This window comes from Lithobates pipiens, unplaced genomic scaffold (assembly GCF_037356315.1).
Source record: "Lithobates pipiens isolate NorthernLeopardFrog02 unplaced genomic scaffold, aLitPip1_a1.2 Scaffold_16, whole genome shotgun sequence".
NCBI lineage: Eukaryota > Metazoa > Chordata > Amphibia > Anura > Ranidae > Lithobates > Lithobates pipiens.
The window spans coordinates 634,175,921-634,202,541 of NW_027507748.1; the positions used below are offsets into that span (position 1 = coordinate 634,175,921).

Consider the following 26,621-nt stretch of genomic DNA (forward strand, 5'->3'; position numbering starts at 1 on the left):
CACACAAACCAATTATTATACACTTAACGGAATTTTTTTTACCAAAAACAGGTAGCAGAATACATTTTGGCTTAAATTTATGCCAAAATTCAATTTTATTGGATTTCTTTTAAAACAGAAAGAAGAAAAGAGTTTTTTTTCCAAATTTCTGCTCTTTTTTTCGCTTATATCGCAAAAAAATAAAATAAAAATAAAAATAAAAAAACTGAGTCGTGAATAAATACCACCAAAATAAAGCTCTATATGTGAAAACAAAATTATAAAAATTTAATTTGGGTACAGCGTAGCATGACCGTGCAATTGTCATTGAAAGTGCGAGAGCTGAAAATTGGTCTGGGAAGGAAGGGGGCGAAGGTGCCCTGTATTGTAGTGGTTAATTAACAAAAATAAAATAAAATGTGTGATGATCCGTGTGCTCTTCTGCCACCTCCAGTACTACTATTTACTGCCCAAATACATTTATATGCGCAGACACACATTATATCAAAAACAAATAAAGATTTTATTAATCAAGCAACATTCTAATATGATTACAGAAGACAATCGAGGAATAAGATGGCATTTCCTCTTGTATGGGTGAAGAATTCTGCCAAGAAGGCAATACCCATCGGAATGACCTTTGGTGTTACAGCAGATTCCAGTTCTATTCAGTTCAGGTAAACTTCACATTCCCTGAGAATATCTTCCTTCTGGTTGAAGTATTCCCGGAACCAATCTATGTGCTCCTTCTTCTGCTGGACTGTAAGGTACGGATTTTTAGACAAGCCACAAACTACAAGCTCCATGAAATGTCGGATGGGACCACGATTTGGAAAATCTTCCAAGTACTTATCCAAGAAGACATGCTCATGAAACTCCACTTTCTGCTCTTCATCAAGACCTATAAATGAGAGTAAAGTGTAAGTTCAGGTTATAATTTCTATCCCAAATATCCGAGTAGAACCAAAAAGCATATCATCAATAGCCTTACTAACCCAAATGAACCATATCAAAGCATATACAGACAAAACAGAGAACACATTTGTAATGATTTTCCAAACTAAATATGTGTAGATCTTAGACTTTAACAAAAATTCCAGAAAAGTCCTGCAAGCAGCATTTTTGGGGAGGTTTGGGAGCGCCGTAAAGTGCTCCCAAAACCCCCTGCCCATTGCAATGAATTGGCAGCACTACCAACAAGCGGCGCTTTAGCGATAATGGCTAGGCACTGCCAGTGTAAAAGGGGTCTTAAAAGTGAACTTGTGTGGGTAGAGCAAATGAGAGCAGACACTGCAGAGTTTGTATTTATTGCCACAAGCTGCAGGGATTACATTGCGATTCTAGTGCCATTATCCTGAACTATATATGTAGCCAGAAGTCTGAAGTCTAGTTTCCATCTTGCATACCTTTTTCAGGCCAGTGGTCAACTAGGTAGTGAAACCAGGACCACAATGACAGCCACTAACCCTCTAATGTTACAGGAAGCCTAACTTTAAAAAAAAAATATGGGGGCACTGCCATTGCCAACTTCTGCTTCTGGATTGCTTGGTTTTCTGCAGACTCTCTTCTGTTTCAATATTTTATTGAAGTATTTACACAAAAGAGAATACAAAAGTTATGACAAAGAATGCAGATCTTCCACAATGTAAAATACATACAAAATGGGTCTGTAGACTCTTGATTCAATACATTGAGTCACTGACGTGGAACAAACATGCAGATAAGGATTGATGGCCTTTTCTCTGATCCGTCTTTCCAGATCTGAATACTTATTACAAGTTAGTCAAAATATCGAAGCTAGTGTATAAGGCTCACAGCCAGCATTTTCAGAAAGAGGACAACAATGATTGCCAATATTCCTCTAATGCAAGACAGCAATAATAAAATACAAGTTTCTGTCTTCACAGGTTGCAATCACTTCACTCTAGCTGCTGAGCAGAATGGAGAACTTGGAACAAGATTCTACACTGTTATTTTCGCTTTCTATGGAGTCAACCACTTGGTTACAATTGGGCAAAACGAGAATAGACAGACTCAGTTATTAATTGTGTAGCGGCGGCTCCTGAAGAGCACGCGCTATGTGTTTTTTCTAAAGTTAAAGTTGCCTAAACTGCAGTTTGCTTTGAGTGTAATGATCTAAATTGGGCCTAAGCATCAGTCTGACTGGACTGTGAGATGTTCAGCCTGGCCACAGGGGGCATTTGTCTCTTCTGGCAGGCATGGAACTATGGTCTGGTCAGGTGCTTAAGTTACTCTCTCTGAGCCCGCCCAGTAGGAGTGGCGCTCTCGCTGTGCTTTCTGGAAGAAGGTACTTAAGCTGCGGACGTCACGTGGTTCGGGGTTCAGGTTCAGTATGATGTGCTACATGGTCCTGGTCCTCCTGACCAGCCCCCAGGAAGACTATGGCCTGGGGTGCTGATCCACCCGACTTTGATGTGATGTCTAGCCCGAGGCAAGGAAACTAGGAGGATTCTGAGGTGGTTGTGTGCCGTTTCCGGTTCGGGACAGACCCAGTGTACTTCAAGCATTCCAAGGGAGGACTCTTCAGAAGAACACCACGTACTGGTTGGTTTTCTTAGCAAGAGCCTGGAAGGGCTGAAGTAACCGAGACAATCCGGTCTTGTGGATATCGCCAAGCAGGCTGAAAGATCCAGGTATCCTACAAGTCTTCTAAAGCTTAGTTTTCCTAAGGGTTTTACAACAACGTCTGTGGCAGAGACATTATCTTGTACATTTCTACAACAACGTCTGTGGCAGAGACATGTTCCTGAGTAAGCACCAAGTTGGCTGCTAGGCCTTGTGAGAGAGGGACTGTCCAACCTGAGTGATCATCCAGCTGCGAATGGCTATTCTCTGGATGCAGTCAAAGTAAGCAAGTTCTTCAATGTTTTTGACTTTGACACTAAGAGTACCTAAACTTCCTTTCCAACCCTCTGATGCCAAGTTGAAAGACTGTTCAATTGTCTGAGTTTTGCAAATAAAATCCATTCAAGTGGATCCATTGTCAGTCTCAAGTTACTGTGCCATCTACCACGGGATATCGCCTAGATGTGCAACAAGGAGAATGGACGGTAACGGTAAGCCCAAAAATAACCAGCAGCTCCTTTGGGGGTTAGTGCTACACTTGTATATAAAAAATATTGGTGCATGGGCAATTTGGGACCATGCTCAAAAAGCTGAGCAAGCAAGTGTCCCTTAAGTGCATCTTAAGTCTTGATTCGATCTTGATTAGAATGCACCTTTAACCATCAGACCCCCTATAACCAACAGTGATTGATTTCTATTTTTTGTAGGTGTGGAATGGTTATGCCTAAAGGTGAACTTTATAGCAGTAGGTAAATAGCAACAGAATGAGGAGCTGTGTAAGATTACTTAATACATAGGTTTTACAAGATCTATGTTCGTTAAAGGCTTCATGTACACTGCTGCTGGTAAACAGATGTTTAGGAGCAGTTGGGAGGTTTTTTTTTCAGCTGCCCCTGAACTCTCTTCTAGGTTATCTTATCAGTACATGTACACAGGGTCATTTATAGGTAGTTGAGTTTAGAAGCATTTTTTTGGAAAGAAAAAAAATGCATTCAGGACAGATGCTCAGAGGCATTTGAAACACCAAATGCCTGTAAACACATGAAGATGCGATAACTTGCATTTAGCAGCATTTCATTTATATGCGTTTTTTAAATTTTTTACTATTTAAAAAAAAAAAAACATGCTTCTAAACCATCTGTCAAGTAAAATCGTTCAGGAGAGTTTTTAAAACGTCCCGTGTAAATTAAGCCTAAAAAGGAAAGAGTGAGAAAGAGAAAGTAAAATTGCTTAGAATCATTTTACAGGTATTGTCCTAGCCTGGAGCAGAAAAACCACAAGGTACGTTTTTAGTTGAGGTTTGTATTATATCACTAGTCAACAAACTATAAGAAGAGTAATGAGTAAAACTGAACATCAGGAATTAAAAATATATTCTTGCAGCCATTTCCCTTTGCATGACAAGGGTTAAATGCTGAAGTCTAGGGCTTAAGGAGTAAGCTGTAATACTTGGCCTACTCTTCGCTCTGGCAGACTTCCTCCATGCTGTGCAATGAGTTACCAGAGCCACCGAAACTGCCCTGGCCAGTGGCTCCTTTCTGGCATCATCACATACAATAAAGAACTGATAGTTCTGCATTGTACCTGGGGATGGCGAGGGCTGCCCACAATTCAGGGTGTCGGAAAGAGAAACACCGGAGCAAGCCATAAGGCAAGTGTTACAGCTTATTCCTCTACCCTTGGATTTACCAAGCATTTAACCCTTGCAATGCAGGTGAGGGCCTCACAGTAATATATATAGTTTTTTTTATTCCCAGAGTTGCGTTTTAAAGAACAAGGCATGAATATAGCTTGTAGAAATTATCACTAGTACTTAAACTGTCTTTAATCTGCACATCTGTTATGAGTTCCGTATTATTTGAGATTGCCAATTCCAAAAAGTATTTTCTCTAGTAGGAGCTTCTACCATTTGTCCCATAAAGTTGTCCTGAAATATGTTCAAACTGCAAGCATTAGTTCAGTGTGTAGTGCTTTTAGCCAATAAATATCTGAAAAGTTAACGTCCCAATAATAGTACTTGTTTCCCTGCTTTTTTTTGTCTGAGAAAGGAGATTCTTTTCTTTCTTCTCAATGCTTATACACACCCATTATTAGCTTACTATTTGAAGCGCTCATGTGAAGCTCCAGCTACAAAGGCTACATTCCAACAGTCATTATTGATATCTTCCTTAGCCCTAACCTTCAGATTTGTTCAGACACACTCAACAACCTCTCCTAACAACCCTGTCCACCAGTGCAAAGTATACCCTTCATTATTTGCAGCCTGGTCCTGTGAGCAATCCAGCCAGGTCTCCTATACTCCCACCAAGTCAAACTTCTCTTCCAGGAACAAAAGTTCTAACGCCTTTATTTTGTTGCCTAAATGTATGGTCTTTGTTGGCCTTTAATTTTGTACCAGCACTTTGTACTGTATGGTTTCTCAATCATAGTATGTTTTGGTTCGACTTCCTGATTTGGGATTATGTAATAGTCCTCCTGTTCCACCTACCAGTAAATCCTGCACCTGGTCTTGCTTACCATCTACAGTGCATCCAGAAAGTATTCAAAGCGCTTCAGTTTTTCCACAATTTGTCAAGATAACAAAGGAGTGGCTATGGGATAACTCTGTGAATGTCCTTGAGTCAAGACTTGAACCCGATTGAACATTTCTGGAGAGATCTGAATATGGCTGTGCACCACCACTCACCATCCAACCTGATGGAGCTTGAGAGATCATGCAAAGAAGACTAAAAATAGGTGTCCCAAGCTTGTAGAAGACGACTTGAGGCTGTAATTGGTGCCAAAGGTGCTTCAACAAAGTATTGAGCAAAGGCTGTGAATACTTCTGTACATGTGATTTTCTTTTATTATTAATAAATTTGCAAAGGTTTCAAGCAAACTTCTTTCACGTTTTTATGACAGGGTATTGTTTTTAGTATGTTGAGGAGAATTATTAATCTAATCAATTTTGGAATAAGGCTGTAACATAACAAAATGTGAAAATGTAAAGCGCTGTCAATACTTTCCAGATGCACTGTATCTGTTCCAAATCCCTAAGACCCCTTTCACACTGGGGTGTTTTTCAGGCGTTTTTCAGGCGCTTTAGCGTTAAAAAAAGCCCCTGTAAAGCGCTTGAAAGAAGCCTTATCTGCAGTCCCAATGTGAAAGCCCAAGTGCTTTAAGAACCCTTTCACAATGTCAGCGCCCGAAAAACGCTCGTAAAGCGCCGCTTAAACTAGCAGCGCTTTACCAGCGTTTTTCGAGCGTTATTGGGGCGCTTTTAACCCCTGCCGCCTGAAAAACGCCCCAGTGTGAAAGGGGTCTAACTGTCACCCCCCCCCCGCCCAAAACCTACCCTACTTCTGTTCCCTTGGAGATAAAAGCTCCACTCAAGGGGCTGTCACATACTGTGTATAGGCAACTTCACAAACTGAAACAAAAGAAGGCCATCACACAGTCAAAACCAATTATGTTATTTTAGTGAACGTCATCTTCATCCACATCAACCCTATTCTCAGAGGAGATTTAAATCACTCGTGCTTATGGAAACAGAGCAAATTTCTTGACACTGGAAACTGTATTACCCAAGTTTCCATCAGACTCTTAAACCTCTTCTACATCAAATATAAAACTTGTACAGAGAGATAATAGGAGGCTTCCATTGCTGATCTCCCTATGAAAATGGTAGCTGCTTGGCTATCTTTGGCTTCAATACCTTATAAATCACTGACTCACAACAAGCCTACAAACCAGGAAGGTCATCGTGAAGGTGGTACTCCTGCTCTGCAGACACACAGCAAAGAAAGCACATTTATAGGTCGGTCCACTGCTTTGCAGACTTGTTCTGAGTGACTAACTTAAACCACCAGATCAGCAAGACAGTCAAGGAAATAGCATTTTCAAGACAGGTCAGCATTGTTAGACTTCATGTGTTTCAGTATAGCCCTTCTTAAGGTTTTCAAAGCGGTTAACGCCAGTCATACTTTCCCCTAGGCGCATTGCAAAACAGATCTTGTAAGATAGCCAAGAAACTAGCATTTTCAGGAGAAGTCAGCATTGATGCCCTTCTAACATTCTCAGTATAGCCTTCCTTAAGGTTTTCAAAAGCTGTCATACATGTCCTATCGGCAAATTTGGAAATATGAACTTATGTGCCTTAACATAAAAGAGCAATAAAGGCAAATTAATGGTGGCGCAATCTACACCATAACTGAAGACCAATTTCAGAAACCATGTTGGCCATTCAGTGAATCTGCTGTAGAGACATACTGTGAAAACCTCTTGAGATATAACATTCGACTGGTGAAATTGGTGGAATATTAGAGGTACTTTAATTAGATTAATCCCCATGTGGAGTGCATAGTGCCCATAGCTTTTTCTCCTGTGAGTGGGTTATTTGGCTGCAATCAGGAGGGAGAGGTCTGAAGGCAGAAAATTATATACTGAAGGGGAAAGGCTGTGAATGAAGGAGGAAGGGACATATTTTCTCATTATTAAATGAGAGCAATCTAAAGAATAACTGGAGACCAATTTCAGAAACCATGATGGCCAATAAGTATCTGCTGTAGAGACATAAGCTAAGGTCTGTGAAACTCTTGAGATATAACATTCTTCTGGTGTAACCACCAAAAAACATGAGAGCCAAGACTCCGTCTATATGTTTCATGAATAACAGAGCAGACACTTACACTTTGCTTAGCCCTTCATACTTTCCCATTTATAAGGACACCAATGAAGGCCTCAGATAGGTTTGTTAGCTTTGTTATGGCTACTGCATTATTTTGAGTTAGTTATATTGGAAGCTCTATGCAACATATATTTTAAAGCAGTTTAATCTTCAAATTTAGGAGTATTGATGTTAAAATATATATAAAAAAAATTGAATAAACGCTAAGTATTCATGTCAGCAAAAAGAGTCTATCCTTATAGTATACCTCTGCTTTGCCCATGAAGAACAAAGCACTAGGATCACTTTAACCCCTTCCCGCCGACCGTACGCACATATGCGGCCTCGGCTTCAAGGCTGGATTCACACCTATGCATTTTTAGTGCTTTTTGCAGAGTTGCACTACAGAACATGTTCCATAGAAAACCATGTTAAATGGACTGTAGTGCAAATCTGCAAAATGCACTAAAAATCCATAGGTGTGAATCCAGCCTAAGGGGTTATACTGGGATGATGCATGCAGCTGCATGCATCATCCCGGTACCATTTTTAGAGCAGGCGGTTGGATCTTCCTTTGTATAAACACAGAAGCGACATCGCAACGTCACTTACGGTTTACTTGGCTGACAAACAGAGCGAGAGCAATCATTCTAGCACTAGACCTCCTCTAAGCCCTTGTACACACGGCCGGACACTCCGACAACAAAATCCGTCAGATTTTGTCCGAAACTGGTGTTGCATACACACGGTCGGACAAAGTTGTCAGAAAATCCAGTCGTTCGTAACGTCATGACGTTCTTTAGTTACGATGGGACTATGTTCAAGCTAGTAGCCAATAGCTTTGGTCTAGGAATTTGATCTGAGCATGCGTGGCACTTTGTCCGATCGGAATTCTCTACAAACGATCGGACAAAGTCAGATTGGATCATGTCCGAAAATTTTTATATCCAGCTCTCAAACTTTGTTGGTTGGACATTCCGACGGAAAAAGTCTGATGAAGCCCACACACGGTCGGATTATCTGACAACACGGTCCCATCGGACATTTTCTGTCTGAATTTCCGACCGTGTGTACAAGGGCCAACACTAACTTAGTAACCGTTTTTTTTTTTTTTTTAAGCGCCGTCTATGGAGATTTTTAGGTACCGTAGTTTGTCGTCATTCCACAATTGTGTGTAATTTCAAAGCATGACATGTTAGGTATCCATTTACTCGGCGTAACATTATCTTTCACATTATACAAAAAATGTAGCCAACATTAAAGTTTCGTTTTTTCCCCCCAAAAAATTGCATTTGAAAGACCGCACATCGTGACATAAAATATTGCAACGATCACCATTTTATTCTCTAGATTCTCTGCAAAAAATTTTTTTTATAATATATATATATTTATTTTGGGGGGGTTCTGTGTAATTTTCTAGCAAAAAAAATATTTTTTATAACAGCTTACTCGTAAAATAGTTTTCTTTTGAAGTATATCACAGGACACAGAGCCATAGTAGTTACTATGTGGGTTATAGGCCACCTTCGGGTGATGGACACTGGCACGCCCCAAGACAAAAAGTGCACTCCCTATATAACCCCTCCCATTACTGGGAGTACTTCGGTTTTGTAGCCAAGCAATACACGTGTATACCAAAGAAGGGAGTGACCCCTGTGTCCCGTGATGTACTTCAAAGAAAAGGATTTTACAGGTAAGCGGTTATAGAAATCCTATTTTCTTATCGTACATCACAGGACACAGAGCCATAGTAGTTACTATGTGGGATGTTCCATAGCAATGGCAACTGAAGGGAGGAAGATGCAACAAAAGTAGGGCATTCAGAATATATAAGCTTTTTCAGCAGGGAATGAACAGGAAAAGCATGTACCACTTGAGGAGGCTTAAGTGAACCCAAGCTAGATGTGGGTGTTTCAGGCGGGTCAGATACGGGTAACCTAAATGTGGAGCGGACCCTTTCAGTAAGCGATTGCACCAGCAATCTTTTAGCTTGTGAAGCCAGAGAGGGACCTTCCTCACTAGATTCCCCGGAAGAGGAGTCATACTCATCCTTATCTCCAGAGGGGGAATCATCTCCCCTTTCCCAGAGTTCCTCCGTTTTAAGGGTCCTGGGTAGATGGGGATCTAATGCGCTTTCTTCCCCCTAGTGAAGATGTAATCACGGCCATTAACCTTTCCTCTAATCCACTTATGGTTGAGGAGAAAACCTCCTGAGTGATGAATACAGGGGCTGAAATGCCAGCAGCAGATGTAGCCCCTGACCCTGATGGCTTATCCTGACCAGCCTCCCTAGGTCCTTCCGGAGGAGACAGTGTTGCAGAAGGGGGCGGTCCTCAGAGCCTGAAGGAGATCCCCTTAAGCACCTATTTTTGGGGTACCAGTACCACAGGCCTGACCCTCAGCAGAAAAAACCCTCCCCACCACCATCCTACCTGCAGCCTGGGCTCTGAAGAATCATGCAGCCTGATCACAGAGTGACCCAAGACACTGGCAAAAAACACGGAGGTACTCTCAGTTAGGGGGGGGGGGTTATATAGGGGGCCAAACTTCCTGTCTAGAGTGTGCCAGTGTCCATCACCCATTGGTGCCTATATAACCCATCAGTGAATACAGATGCTCTGTGTCCTGTGATGTACGATAAAGAAAAACTGTTTATCTGGGTGCTCCCACTCAGAATACTTAAGCTTTTTAAGCCATGAATGGATAGGAAAGGTATCAACAGATTGGGGAGGCTTTAGTGATCCCAAACCAGAGGTGGGCTCATCGACTGACTGTGTTGTTACAGGCAGTAAAAAAGTCGAGTGGACTAAATTAGTGAGGGAGTGTACCCACAGTCTCTACTGTGAGGCCGATCCCTCCATATTAGGATCGTCAGAAGGGGAGTCATCAGCCTCTTCCTGATCTTTTGAGAGCGCTTTATGATCTCTTGCCCCTTGTTCCTCAGTATGAGGATCCTGAGCAATGAACAGGGATCTGCTACGCTTAGGCCCACTCCGGGAAGCCAATAAAGCATCAATCTTCTGTTCCAAACTTAAAACGGTAGAAGAAAAAACCTCCTGAGTGAGATATACAATATATATATATATATATATATATATATATATATATATATATATATATATATATATATATATATATATATATATATATATATATATATATATATCTATCTATCTATCTATCTCCATCCTGTAGTGTCCAGAGCTGCTGCAACACCAGTCCCCCATAATGGATCTAGGTTGCCGTGTAACAATAGTCCCTTTAGAATCCTTTGAGGTGTTTTCCTTGTCCCCCTTCCGCTCATAGCCTGATGCACAAAGTAGAGGCACTACCAGAAGGAATGCATACACTGCTTGGGCTATAGTCCAACACAATTGCTGCTATTGATGCCCAGCCTGATGCAGCAGTAAAACTGTGAAAGGAAATGCCTGTCACCAAACCTATTAATGCCACCTCTTTGCTCGTGCCCCTCCACAGCCTGCAGTAACACACAAATGTGCTTATAAAAGTTTGCCTCCTCGTGTTTGGGCTTTGGAGAATGCAGACGGCGCTAAGCCCCACCCCCGTGTTGGCTACGGCTCTTCCCCTTCCTTTTTAAAAATAAGGCTTTTCCCATATGAGCAGCAGACTACAGGTCCTCTCAGACCTTCAGGAAGACAACAGCCTGGCAGGTGGGGGGGGGGGGGGGGGGGGGCACGGGCTACAAGCTGCCGAGCGACGCTCTGATTGCACCAGTTTCTCTGCTCTTTTTTATTTTTTTCAAGAAAACCTTTTGAGCGCAGCTTTCCTCAAGAGGGGAAGACTGTCAGCACATGGGGGTGATAAGCAGAGAGAACCCCCCCCCCCCCCAGCTTACCAGATGTCCTGCTGTCTGGCTGGAGGAAGAAGCATCACAGCTCTCTGACACAGAGTGTTTCTCAGCGTGAGGTGGTGAGTGCTCAATACAGCCCCCAGTGGGGACACATAGGCGTGACAACATTTACTGATCTTTTAAAGGAGACATTCATAAGAAATTTAAAAAATCTCTTAGAAAACTCCACTTACTTTTCTCGCCGCAGGTTTTTCTGTGGTAAACCAACAGGCCCAATCTTCAACCTTCAAGGTGGGTTCTGTTAAACCTTCAGGAGCTGGGGATCCTCAGGAAACCCACTATCCTGGACCTGCAACAGCACCCCGCCAGTAAAACTTTATGGCCTTACTACCAAAAAGTACTGGATCCTGGGGTCAGCTCTCTAAAAAGAGAAGCATTCACAGGCAAAACGTTGTTTCTTTGGATAGGAGGCCTGGGTATCATTCAATTTGGCCAGAAGAGACACTTTGAATGGATCCAGTCTGCATGGCTAGCCCCAGCAAGGATTGCTCCAGTGGAGCTCAGCACAGCACATCTTTACTCGTGACCAACACCTTAGAAACTGTACCCGTAATGTACGATAAGAAATACAGATTTTAACTTGTAAGCAACAAATGTGAGAAATAGGCTTCGACTTGAAAGGGTTAATGCCCCCGTCTCATTAGCACATATCTTTCTTTCACTCCCTGGCCATTTAATTCAGTTATTGGGAGAGCACTTACAGCAGCTGAACTGTTCTTGAGCAAAGCAAAGGTTTGCCTCACAAGATGAGTTCACCTTTTGAAACAAGCTACACGTCACACCCATATTTAGGGTATATCGTGTAACATGCTCCAGACCTGCCCCTCACACCTCTTTACTCCCCCCTCCCCCATGATAGTAGACGGACTTGCAGTTTAAATGGGCCGCAAGCATGCTAAGGGGGGGGGGGGGGTTGGGGCGCGACGACTTCCATTTCCAATCACCTAAGCGATCAAAGCGGTAGTGGGAGCAGGTACCTCCCCCAAAAGGCCTTAACTCAAAACTTCCCCTTTTGAGTGAAGCTCCGCCGCTTTAACCTTTAAAGTATCCTTGGGTAGCCCACGGCTTTCCCTTTCAACAATTGTATTTGAATTTTGATTTTACAACAGAAGAACAGCAGCCTACAAAGGAGGTTTAGAATCAACCATGCCAGGGTCTATTTTGTGCAAAAAAAAAAAAAAAAAAAAAGAATAGTCATAAGCATATTGTGAAGATAACCGTAAAAAAAACCTTTAGGAAAACAGGCCTAGGTGACAAGTGTGAGACCTAGCCAGTGTTGCAATGTTTGCTTGATTAGCCTGGAGGAGTAAAGATAGTGAGCCATGGCTTTCATCTGGCAAAGTTTCAATTTTCCATTGCTCATACATAAAGTACTGTTGTCTGAATATACACAAGCTACTGACTTCAAAAGCCCTTACACAGCATTTTACCATTTTGTATACAGCCAACTTACAACTGGTAGTAGTGAATATCCCTCCTCCAGTATAAAATACAATATATACAGTGAATTAATAGAAACATCCCATTTTAATGGAGAGAGACATCAGCTTGGGTTTAAAAAAAAGCTTTAAAGTGGTTCTAAAGTCTAAAGGTTTTTTTTTTACCTTAAGGAATTCTATCAATTAAGGTAAAAACACCTTCTGTGCTGCAGGATTCCCCAACCCCCTTATACTTACCTGACCCTGATTCCAATCCAGCAATGTGTTCCAGAGCAGCGGCTCTTGCCACCATCTCCCTCCTCAGAAAGGCAGACTGATCGCAGTGGGAGCCCTTGGGAATTCCCGCTACCGGAAGTGACGTTGGTTGAGCTCGCTGCTCGTTTTTACATTGCCTTTTGTCATCCTATGTTTGTGAGTACCTGAAGTCTATTTTCTTTAATAAATATTGCACTTTTTAAAAAATACCACACTATGGGGCATTCTTCCTTTATGCTTTAATCCTATATACCCGGCATGAGACTACCTACGGCGAACACCCCAAAGTGACTCTTAAAGAGGCCACGCACCATATAGGGAGTAGGAGAGGGACGCCAAACAGGAATTGCCATAATAGGATCCATAAAGGGAAAGATCTCCAGGAACACCTAAAGACATACTTAATATATGCTGTAACCTTACAGTAGTAAGGTAAGGGTACATCCATAAATTGACCACCTAGGATCACACTGAACTCCGTTGGATCACCCTAACCATTACCTATTGCTTTGAAGAACACTCAGCACGTTATTTACACCTGTAGTTTACTTTATGCGATTTTTTGATTCGAAGTTCACTTATGCTTTATGCGACTTATGTTATAGTGGCTACACAACTTATTTGCACCTTATGCGACTTCGTATAGATTAGCACCTTACCTCACTATATGCACCTTTATATGGACATTTGATATAAATAATTTCCATCAATTTAGACGACTGTTCAAACTTTGCTTTTTTTTTTTCACTTGAATTCAGCCCTCAGCACTATTGCACTTTGTCGTTTATTTTTCAACTTGTTTTAATATTTACGTCATTTTTTACGGTTTTCTATTAACTGTTAGCACCTTATATTATAATACCATCAACTGTTATGAATTATTTTTTACCTCTGTGTATTGATGTGTATGTTAAATCACTGATCTATGGTATCATATGATTATTATATTTTACCTCTGTCATATATTTGATGTATTACTAGCCATCATCCACTTACCTGCATATACGTTTTTTTCATTTACTATATTCACCCTCGTTGGTTTTATTCGAATTTTATTTAAACAAATTTACACAATACACAACTATTTTAAATTTACATAGCCTCTAGTACAGCGCACCACTACTCCTGTATCAATTTTTTTCTTCGGGTTCAGATATTTCCCTTCAGTGAGTGCAGCAGTACCCCATTCCACCAATAATAATATTTTTCCCAGTTTGGCGCAGGAATATCTTTTTGTTCTACATTTCAGTTCAGGACAACTTGTTTTTGAACACAGTGGGTTCACATTTCTGGTATGGAAGACTTCTCTAGTCTGAAAATGCAGGGCTCTAATGAAAAACTATGCTTGGACATGGATTTAAAGATTAGTACAGTTCGGGGGGCACACCATGGTGAGTTTATTGCTGTTTTATGCAAGGAAGGCCATCACTCTTCACTGGAAGAAATCAGCCCCACCCACAAGCATATTCTGGAAACAACTAGTGAATAAGAACCTACCACTATATAAAAGACAAATACTTCAACAGAGGATGTCCCAAAAAATACCAAAAAGTGTGGTCTAAATGGTTAACAGAACCGTCCACAGCATAATATAAACCTTCATAGGGGATTGTGAGATAGCCCTTCCTGTCATCACACAAGTCTCTCATCTATTTGGAGGTCTGAGAAGACTAAGGGCTCCTACACACGGACGTGCCCATGTACAGAGCACGCTCTACTCAGCAGGGGATCGCGCCATCAATCCCCGTTGAGCAGGAAGTGGACAGGTCTGTCTCTGCACACTGTGCAGGGACAGACCTGTCAGAGTGCCGCTCTCCCCTATGGGGGATCGGATGAGGACGGACCTTAGAGTCCGTGGTCACCCGATCCGATCCTCAGATGGATGGAAAAGTAGGTTTTTCCTCCGTCACAATTTTTCGGATATGAGCGGGTCGGATGTCAGCAGACATGTCACCGCTGACATCCGATGCTCCATAGGGGTCTATGGAGTGTCCGTTCAGGTCCGCCTAAAAAACTGACAAGCAGACCTGAACGGACAGTCAGTGTAAAAGAGGCCTAACCTTTTCTCTCAAATATATGAGTTTCGTTTCCTACCGAGATTTCTACCAGGGGTCTGGATTCATGTGAGAGCAGCAATGTCAACATCTCCACTAATATTTAGGATATTTAGACAAGGGTTCTCCACCTTCTCTACGTTGATTTTATACTGCCATGACCATATTTGTCCCATGTGTAGGCCGCCTTTGTATCCTCATTTGTTATTTGTTGTATATGTTTATAACACCAATAAAAAAAAAAAAAATAGATTAGTACAGTTCACCCTAAAATAAATTCAGGCAGACCAGACACAAAAGGTGTTTATCTACAGTGAGGTAAATCCAACATGTTATTTTGCCTGATTAGTCATTTTAAAGCAGAGTGAAACAGTTTTGTTTTATTTCTAAATATATAGCACTGTGACAAGGAGGTAATCCTTTATTCTCTGGGCAGCAAAGTCTTACTGGGAGATCTTGTCTTTGCAAAGCCACTTCCTACAGCTCAGAGACTTTCCACCCACCCTCAGCCTACCCTTCCGTTAAGCAGCAAGTTATAGAAATCTAATATCAAAAAGGTGTCTAAAATAAAGCTAATGATTTTTAATAAATATGTAACTGAGCCGAGGGTGTTTGCTTGCAGTTTCACTTTAACAATAGTGTAGATTGGTGATCAATAATGAGTCATAAGTAAGGTGACAGAGTTTCAGAGGCAAGATCAAGATTCTCACTAATTCATATACTTCTAACCACCACGTCCTACACCACTTTCCTAGGCTTGTGTCCCCTACAGCTTTCACATGGCCTCACTCACTAATGATGCTGTGCTGGGGATTTTTTTGCTTTATATAGTCACCTCTAGAGAAAGAAGCACCTCAGAAACTGTTCAAAGTCCTCAGTTGCCTGACTACAGGAATCCATCCAATTTCAAGGTAAGACATCCAAACCAGGCACAAGCCCAGTCCGTTGTATTGTCTGGCACAAACTAAAATCAACAGGCAGGCCAACTTTAGGCTGCAGAAGTGGACAGATTTTCTTTTCAGTGCTCCCAGTGGAAATAAAACAGCATTTATTGGATCGGAAAGCTTTTCAGTCTGCTTGTTACTTTAATTTCTTGTATTGTTGTCACTTGCCGGGAACTTTCACGTCACATTATTCTCTCTTGTTTGCCGCACTGTCTCCCACCAAGACGCTCCCCAGGCTCAGCCTTTCTTAGAGCTTTCAAGAGCCAATTGGCACAGTCTGCAAATGAGCCTTCTGACATGCTGGTAATTGGATGTGGACCACTGACCTAGAACTCGCTTTATACACTGAATGATCCCTGCTGCTCCGAGAGAATGGATGTAATAAACAGCCACACACACATTCCTGATGAATATTGTGTCCTCTATAATTTTCTGGTCTCACTGATCTTTTCTTTTTTCCACAGTCCGCCGAGCAGAATAATGTTGTGAAGGACAGTATTCTGTATTAGTGTCCTGGGAACGCATAGACGCGCAGAACTGAAGTTATCACTCACCTGTTCAGCTGTATGAAAAATGCCTATCAAAAAGTATTTTACTGTACATTAGCATAGATTATGATTAATAAAAGCTTTTTAGGCTACTTTAGGATAAATATAACCAGTTTCATAAGACCCCCTGGCAGAGATATATAGCCATCGCTCTGGAAGCTCTAGAAGTCTGAAGCCTTTGATTTGTCTTCAGCTTGCTGCTTAGTTTCTCCTTCTACAAGGATTCTCATTCCAGTCAATTGTGGATCAACGTCTTACTTTTTACCCCCCCCCACCATGAAAATACATTTTGTTATAATTAAATAACTACTCCCTCCGTGTTGATCATTTGCCCTGATACACACACACACATATATACACACAGTATCTCACAAGATGAGTATACCCCCTCGCATTTTTAAAAATATTTTACTATATCTTTTCATGTGCCAACACTGAAGAAATTACACTTTGCTACAATGTAAAATAGTGAGTGCATCGCTTGCATAACAGCGTAAATTTGCTGACCCCTCAAAATAACTCAACACACAGCCATTAATATCTAAACCGCTGGGGGAAAAAAAAGAAAGAAAAAAAAAGTGAGTACACCCCTAAGTGAAAATGTCCAAATTGGGCCCAATTAGCTATTTCCCCTCCCTGGTGTCATTAGTGTTACAAGGTCTCAGGTCTAAGTGGTAAGCAGGTGTGTTAAATTTGGCGTTATCGCTCACACTCTTTCAAACTGGTCACTGGAAGTTTAACATAGCACCTCATGGCAAATAACTCAGAGTATCTGAAAAAAAAAAAAAAAAGAATTGCTGCTCTACACAAAGATGGCCTAGGCGATAAAAAGATTTCCAAGACCCTGAAACTGAGCTGCAGTACGGTGGCCAAGACCATACAGCGGTTTAACTGGACAGGTTCCACTCAGAACAGGCCTCGCCATGGTTGACCAAAGAAGTGGAGTGCACGTGCTCAGCTTCATATCCAGAGGTTGTCTTTGGAAAATAGATGTATAGAGTGCTGCCAGCATTGCTGCAGAGGTTGCAGGGGTGGGGAGTCAGCCTGTCATTGCTCAGACCATACACTGCACACTGGATGACTGGAACCATGTCCTGTGGTCTGATGAGACCAAGATAAACTTATTTGGTTTCAATGGTGTCTAGCATGTGTTGAGGCAAACAGGTGAGGAGTACAGAAACAAGTGCGTCTTGCCTACAGTCAAGAATGGTGATGGGAGTGTAATGGTCTGGGGCTGCACAAGTGCTGCCGGCACTTGGGAACTACAGTTCATTGAGGGAACTATGAATGCCAACATGTACTGTGACATACTGAAGCAAAGCATGATCCCCTCAGAGACTGGGCTGCAGGACAGTATTCCAACATAACAACCCCAAACACATCTCTAAGATGGCCATAGCCTTGCTAAAGAAGCTGAGGGTAAAGGTGATGGACTGGCCAAGCATGTCTCCAGACCTAAACCCTACTGAGCATTTGTGGGGCTCTCAAATGGAAGGTGGAGGAGCGCAAAGTCTCTAACATCTACCAGCTCTGTGATGTCGTCATGGAGGAGTGGAAGAGGTCTCCAGTGGCAACCTGTGAAGCTCTGGTGAACTCTATGCCCAAGAGGGTTAAGGCACTGCTGGAAAATAATGGTGGCCACACAAAATATTGACACTTTGGGCCCAATTTGGACATTTTCACTTAGGAGTGTACCCACTTTTGTTGAGTTATTTTGAGAGGACAGCAAATTTACACTGTTATACAAGCTGTGCACTCACTACTTTACATTGTAGCAAAGTGTTATCACATGAAAAGATAAAAGATTTACAAAAATGTGAGGGGTGTACTAACTGTGTGTGTGTGTGTGTGTGTGTGTGTGTGTGTGTGTGTATATATATATTCATACATATATAATCATACACACACATTCACATAGATAGATATATCTCCCCACCACAATCTCAATCATGCATGGCCTTGTATAAATATAAAATACTAATATAAATGAGCACACAATTTTTAATTTTAATTTTAGTAAAAGGTCTTCTTAATTTTTGCTGTAATGTTCACATTTTCATGCCTGCATATTTCTCTTATTCTGTTAGATATAGGGATTCACTGTCAGTGGCTATTTATAGTCATTGAGGGTTGAACGGTAAGGTACGACCTTAGTGCACAGAACTATTCAAGAAGCAGAGCCTGCACATGTAATATATAAATTACATTGTATATAATTGCTAAATATCAACAGAAATGTGCTTTTAAAACAAAGTTATTCATTGATACATGTACTCTATATTGTACAGTGAAGACCATGCAGTCTTTAAATCACTCATTTAGAAATGATTCATATGTAAGATGAGAAACAAAAGAAAGTCTCTGCAGTGAAGACGCAGATAGCAAAATCTCAACAAAAGATCTAAACCTGAGGCCGCGTACACACGCGGGGACTGTTCGCCCAACTTTGTCCGCTGAACAGTGTTTCGGCAAACAGTCCGCTCGTGTGTGGGCTTTCAGCGAACAGTCCGCTGAACAAGGTTTTTCGGAAATTCCGAAAAACTGTCCGCTGAAACTTTGTTTCAGCGAACAGTCCCCTCGTGTGTAGGCTTGTTCGTTAAACTAAGTTCCGCGCATGCTCAGAAAGGATTTACACGCCGAAAGTTATAATGCAGTGTATAGGACGTCGTATTTTTCGTCCCGTCGTACGTGCCGTTCACGTCATCGCGCACGGTTTCAGCAAACTGTTCGTTCGTCATGTGTGTGGCCATGTCCGTCCATGCTAATTTTGAGCGGACTGTTTGCCGAAACTGTTTGACGGACAAAGTTGGGCGAACAGTCCCCGCGTGTGTACGCGGCCTCACTGAAAACTAAAAATGTTTAGACGGAGTTCCCCTTTATGCTGATGCCTTTTTTTTTCCTGTGTTATCTCACAAATGGTTTTAACAAATTACTGCTCATTCCCATATCGAATTATAGAACATATTGTTCTGGACCATGGACTATAGGGCGAGTACCAGGATTGAAAACTGGCTACATGGGCGTGTCAAAAGGGTGGTGATAAATAGTGAGTACTCGCAATAGTCCGGTGTGGTAAGTGGGGTCCCCCCAAGGATCTGTGCTGGGACCAATTCTGTTTAATTTATTCATAAACGATATAGATGGGACAAACAGCTCAATCTCAGTGTTTGCGGATGATACCAAGGCAATAACTTCAGCGCAGGATGTGTAAACCTTACAAGAAGACCTCAATAAAATAATGGGGTGGCCAACTACATGGCAAATGAGGTTTAATGTTGAAAATGTAAAGTAATGCATTTGGATGATAAAAATACAAATGCAAGTTACTCGCTAGGAGGAAAACATATGTGGGAATCTAGGATGGAAAAGGACCTGGGGTCCTAGTACATAACAGGCTCAGCAATGGCAAGCTGCTGCAAGCAAAGGCAAAAGAATACTGGCATGCATTAAAAAAAAAAAGAGGATTCACTCCAGAGATAAAAAAATTTAATTCTCCCACTCTCAATTCTCTGACTCTGGTCCGGCCGCATCTTGAGTATGCCATCCAGTTCTGGGCACTAGTCCTCAGGAAGGATGTGCTGGAACTGGAGAGAGCCCAGAAAAGGGCAACAAAGCTAATAAAGGGGAATAGAGGATTTTGGCTATGGGGAAAGACTACAAGCATTGAACTTAGAGTAGAGGAGACACTTGAGAAGGGAAATGATAGCAATGTACAAATATATCTTACTGGTGACCCTAGCATAGGGAAAACTTTTCAGGGAAAGGGAATTCAAAAAGACATGTGGCCATTTACTGAAATTGGAAGAGAAGCAGTTTAACCTTAAACTGCGTAGAGGGTTCTTTGCGGTCAGATCAGTAAGGATGTGGAATTCTCTTCCCCAGGGAGTGGTATCAGCAGGGAGTATCGATAGTTTAAAAAAAAACTATTAGATGGAAACCTTAATCACAACATACAATGTACTATTGACATAAACACAAGCACACTCACACACCACAGGTTGAACTGGATGGACGGGTGTCTTTTTCAACCTCACTAACTATGCAACTATGGACTCAAATGCTAAAATGGATCCATGCCCTCTATGACAGTCTTATGACAGGAGTCAGAATTAATGGCACTTTGTCCTCTCCATTCATGCTATGTATTGGCACAAGACAGGGGTATTCCTCTCTCCCGATTATTTGACTTAACATTAGAACATCTCCTAGCTACACTAAAGAAGAATCTAGATACACATGGGGATCGATTTATTAAAACTGGAGAGTGTAAAATCTGGTGCAGCTGTGCATGGTAGCCAATGAAATCAATGTTCTCCTATAGGCGCTGTACATTCTTCAAACATTTCAAATTGTGTTCACCTTTTCATTCTTCAAAAGCTTGTGATCCAAGAAACTTAAACCTGACCTGTTGTAATAAAAAACCGAGGCTCCAGCAGAGACTCCTGATGAGGCAGAAGTCAAACAGTGGTCTGGGGCTACCTCCATCACCAGGATACTGCACTGAATTTACTACTGCTCCAACAAAAGATGAGTGGAGGTAGAAAAACAACCTGGCAGGTGATCCTTTACTGCTGCCATGTGATCCTTAGACAGGAGCAAAGACCACGTTGCAAACTAGACCTCTTACTAAACACACTCTGAAGAAATAGAATATGTAGTGGAGGAAACTTCAACAAAACTCCCCACTTCTACCATAAGGTACAAAGCTTGCATTATATCCAGGTTCTAGATTAATACATTTCCATTACTGAGAATTAGATGGGCGACGTAGACTCAGTTGCCCCTTAAAGTGGAGGAAGATCATGAATATATTTTAAATAAGGAAGAAGTGTGCTACCCCTGGCCGCTGGAAACTTCTTCAAATGAATGACTTTATTTGATCCCTCCTTGAACCTCACCGGCGAGGAGGATAGATTCTTCCCCACAAACTCCAATGAGGGTCCCCACATATCCCTATATACTTCATGCTTATGTCATTAAGACCCTCCCCACCTTAATTAGTGGAATGGTAAAGATATTTATTCTCACCAGAAGGACAAAGTCGAGTCCTTGGCACATGCATCATTGATCTCATCCGTTGCAGAATGTAATTTTAAAGTGGTTCTAAAGCCAATATCCCAGCAGTTTTTGCCCCCTCACCCCTGTAAATACCTGAGTCCACACTTGATCCAGCGATGTGCCCGTCTGTAGCGGCTCTGTCCTCTTTTCCTGCATTCACAGGACAATGAAGCAACATCAAGCGCCATTAAGCTCCTGCTACTGTCAAACCAACCCAGAGAACGGGGGGTGGTCTTGTGCCAAGTTGCACTGTGTGTGTCTATAGACACAAATAGCCTGGCTTAGGAGCAAGCCCACACATCTACCCCCATAACAATTCATTTGATATGATGGTAAAGTCTTAATTGTTTATCGCTTATAAAATAGACGTAAAAAAATTAAATAAAAATTAAAATTAAAAAAAAGCAGGAAAATAAATAATTAAATGGAGGGGAATAGGGAGTTAATCAAGATTAGAGTAAATTAAGGGTTAATAAGGGGTTAAACAGAGGAACATTTGTTCATCCCCACTGACAGCTCAAAGAAGCGAGCCTGAAAGTATCAGATTCAGGTATCGGTGCATTTGCAGGAGTACCAATACTTGTACAAATACTCGGTATCAGCACCGATACCGATACTAGTATCGGTGCAACCCTAGCAGACACAGAAGAGGAGGAGCCGACAGCGCTGGCAGGGGGCCCCAGACGGTTCGAGCTGTTCTCTGCAAAGGTATTGCACAGAGCAGGTAAAGTAGAACATTATACAACCATTTTAAGCTCCTTTCAAGATGGTACAGGACCTAAGAATTTTCAGTTGGGACCCACCTTCCTGCCCTTTGTACTGAATGGGCTGTGAGGAAGAGGGGAAAACCACCAAATCCCATCTTTCTTTGGAATTCTTTTACATAGAATTCCTATTGCAATTAATAGACATAAGAGATTGAGCATTCCACATCTACTCAATGCCATCAAAAGCTTGATACCCAAGTTTAGCGACCATTTGCCAACTTTCACTGCTCTGCAGCCAATTCAGAAAAAAAAAAAAAAAAAAAAAAACAGAAATGCTAATTGTTGCATTTGGTATCACACGTGCATAGTGACTATAGTGAAATGCAGAGCATTTCACTATAGTCACTAGTAAAAAATACTACAAATTATATTTGCATAAGATGGAAATTTGAATTATGCAGGTCTGCTCACCAGCTTCATTATTAATAGGAAATGTCCACAGTTTTCCCTCATTTGTCCACTGGATCATCTCTTCAAAACCATTTCTTGGTGTCTGTTCACAGGCAGCTGCAATCTCCTTGGCTAGTTCTATATCCCACAGGGTTGGAGAGGACTCTGCAATTGGACAAAGTGCACTCAGATAAAGAATTCAAAATGCCAACACTCAGTGAAAGTTATAACAAGGATAAAGCTTAAAAAATTAAAATAAAATACAGACTGCCCAGGTAATGCTTTTTGTAGAATACTCATTGCTTTAGAACTCAGGGAACACAATAACATCATCTCTCTACCTACAGGCCACTGATTGGACAGTAAAGGAACACTAACTCTACTGACGTTGCTCTCTCTCCATCGTTGTGCTCCTGGTCAGTACATGTGCATGTAGCAGAGTCTGATTGGCTCCAAGTTTAAACACGGTTTTGATGGGAAATACCAGGAGGCAGATATCAAGACAAATTGCAAGTTGTCATGTAAAAATACAGTGCACATATTTTTTTAAAGGAATAAACTCCTCCAAAAAATTGTGGTGTTGGTATCTGCTTGGCAGTCACCTTTAGGAATTAAGGATTATTGAGGACTCAGATCGGATGATAAAAGTCAAGGCATTTCTAGAATGCTGAAAGAGGACAGGTGAAAACATGGCAAAAAAGGAACAATAATTATATTGTGCAAAAGGATGTGTAAACTAGGAGAAAAGTTCACCAATGGTTCGGGTTTTCCACCACAGGCAGATCTCTAAGGGCCTATTTAAAAAAACAGGTTTTATGATAATGTGTGTTACATGTAACGTAGAGCTGCACGAGTCTGGCTAAAATGAGAATCACGATTTTTTTTGCTTAGAAGATAGATCACGATTCTCTCACGATTCTCGCGGTGTAACATCTTTCACAATAAAACAAAAAAATTGGGCCAACTTTACTGTTTCTTTTTTTTTTCTTAATTGAAGTGTATTTTTTCCCAAAAAACTGCGTTTGAAAGACCGCTAGGCAAATACAATGTGACACAAAATATTGCAGCATGTGACATTTTATTCCCTAGGGTCTCTGCTAAAATATATATAATGTTTGGGGGTTCCAAGTAATTTTCTAGCAAAAAATATTGATTTTAACTTAGGGAAACAAGTGTCAGAAAAAGAAGTGGTTGAACTTCCTGCATTTACACTTGTTAAAAACTTGGCAGACTGCCTGGATTTTTTCTTTAAACACAGAAGTTTCCCTTTGATCTAAGAGGAAGTGTTAGTTACAATGTTTTGTGTTAAAACTTGACAGACTGCCCGATGTTTGGACAGCTGAGTGAGCAGATAAGTCTCTCCACTTGTTATATGAAAGAATCAGCAAACTGTGCAATAGAGATTGTCAGGGGGGTTGAATCGAGATCATGATTTTTAAAAAATTTTAACGATTAATTGTGCAGCTCTATAGACAACGGTGCCACTCATTTGAAAGGCACTTTAATGCACCTCTACAACACACCTGCATTGTGTCCCTTGTGTTGTGTAAGGCTGGCCTTACATTATACAATTTTCCTTTAGATTTACCAAAACGATATAATGAGGTCAGACCTAAACACTTTCAATTGGTATGCATTCAGGCAAGCCCTTGCACTACATAGTTAAAAGATAAATCTAAAGGAAATTGAAGGATAAATTGTATAATGTATGGCCTCTGCCTTAGGCAGCCCATTTGAATGGATGTAGTCAACAAAACGGACTCTGTAAGAGGCATGGATCACGCAATAGGATACAACAATGGTTTTGCTACAAGGAAGGTGATTTTGTGAAAACAAATTCTTTTCAGCAGATAAAATGGTTGACATTGGTGGCCAAGATTATAAAATTTTGGCCACAAGCCAACAAGGGAGACTCCCATAAAAAGAGAAAGTCATTTTAAGCCCCCCAACAATAGGGCTGCTTTAAACAGAAAATAGACCTCATAAATGTATAAATTACGCATGGCCTTTCTGGCAAATGCTAACATTGTTCACTTAATATGTGGTATAAACAGGCAGTTATAATTTTTATTCCATGGAGAGATTATTCAACATACTGCGTCTGATAGAGTAATATAATGAGCAATTAATAAATTAAAAAACATTTAGTGGCTAGCAGTCATAATACCTGTTTGGGAGTAACCTTTGCGTTGAATGCTAACATAATCTCTACTAATCTTTATCCTATATAGTTATTATAAATGAAGCGCACAAGAAGTAAAATGTTGTTTTATTTTCCTCCTTAGTTCCAGGTTGTAATAAAAGTGTGCATTTGTGACGTTAACATGATATTATAAATGTAAAGCATTAAAGGTGGCAATTAACAACCTAAATAACAAATTTTAGTTTGAGATGGTAACAAACCAAACTTTAATTCCAATGCCAGAGAATCTTATGGAGGTTGAAGAGGGAGAGTATAAGATACAGGCCCTTTAACCTTTTTACAGGAAACTTTAACCTGGAATTTTTATTTTTTGACTGAAGGGGTTGCTTTACAACATGTTCAAGTGGTTCCAAAGTCAGAAAGTTTTTATCTTAACCAATTCAGCCCCGGGAAGGTTTTTACCCCCTTCATGACCGGACCATTTTTTGCGATACAGCATTGCGTTATTTTAACTGACATTTGCACGGTCATGCAATTCTGTACCCAAATAAGATTGATGTCCTTTTATCCCCCACAAATATAACTTTCATTTGGTGGTATTTGATCACTTCTGCGGTTTTTAGTTTTTGCGCTATAAACAAAAAAAGTGACACTTAAAAAAAAAAAATTATAATATATATATATATATATATATATATAAATATAAAACATACCATACACACACACACTTTTTACTTTCTGCTATAAAACAAAACAAAAAAATAAAAAAATAAAAACAACAAATTTCTTCATCAATTTAGATCAATACGTATTCTGCTACATATTTTTGGTAAAAAAAAAATCCCAATAAGTGTATAGTGATTGGTTTACGCAAAAGTTATCCCATTTACAAACTATGGGATATTTTTATGAATTTTTTTTTTTTTTTTACTAGTAATGGCGGCGATCAGTGATTTTTAGCGGGACTGTGACATTAGGGTAGACAAATCAGACATTGACACTTTTTTTTGAAAACCAGTGACATTATTACAGTGATCGGTGCTAACAATATGCACCATTACTGTACTAATGACACTGGCAAAGCAGGGGTTAACACCAGGGGCGATCAAAGGGTTAAGTGTGTCCCTAGGAGGTGCCAGCCAACTGTGTGGGGGATGGACTGACTAGGGGAAACACAAGATCACTGTATTCTCCCCTTGTCAGAACGGCAAATTGCTTGGTTTACATAGGCAGCTCACCTTTCTGCCTCTCTGGGGAATGATCGGTGGGTCCCAGTGGACTTCATGTCCGCCAGACCCGCTGATTGGCCAGAGGGGGGAGGCAATCATTCCCCCCCCCCCGTTGTCTATTGCACAAAATTACGTACAGGTATGATGTTTCGTGCATTAGAGCCGCCCTGGTGCAGTATATCTGCGGTGGGCAGCCTTTAAGTGGTTAATGCATATTATGCTAGAAGATAAAAAAAAAAAAAAAAAACATTCAGTGTGCTGCAGCCCCCCTGATACTTACCAGAGCCCCATCTCGATCCAGCGATGCTGCACAAGAACCTCGGCTGCCTGTGACTCTCCCTCCTGATTAGCTGAGACACAGCAGTGGGTGCCATTGGCCCTTGCTGCTGTCAAAGGCATTAAGACAATTAAGGGGGACAAGTCTGGGCTCCGTGTCTGAATGAGGCGACTTGGGTGCTCCGATAGCAAGCAGCTTGCTGTGGGGGAACTTGGTAGGAGGGAGGAGCCAGGCGTGCAGGCGAGGGACCCCAGAAGGGGAGGATCTGGGCTGCTCTGTGCAAAACCACCGCACAAAGCAGGTAAGTAAAATGTTATATTTTTACAGAAAAAAAAAAAAAAAGACTTTAATACAACTTTCAGGTACATATGAGAAAAATGCAGTTGACGTTTTCTAATACATAATTTGATCAAACTGTGCGTTTTATTTTAGGTAA

The 26,621-nt window shown here is 41.1% G+C and overlaps 1 protein-coding gene across 2 annotated transcripts in view; it reads right to left on the reverse strand.

Annotated features, from left to right (window-relative positions):
* Positions 1–478: 478 nt before the first annotated feature.
* Positions 479–26,621, reverse strand: part of MRPS31 (mitochondrial ribosomal protein S31) — a 163,324-nt gene continuing 137,181 nt past the window's right edge. For both annotated transcript variants that reach the window (XM_077484199.1, XM_077484198.1), the window contains 2 exons: positions 22,558–22,701; positions 479–880 (listed from right to left, as the gene is read on the reverse strand). In XM_077484199.1, coding sequence (XP_077340325.1) covers positions 648–880; positions 22,558–22,701 — 377 coding nt within the window. In that variant the 3' untranslated portion in view covers positions 479–647. The remainder of the gene's footprint in view (positions 881–22,557; positions 22,702–26,621) is intronic.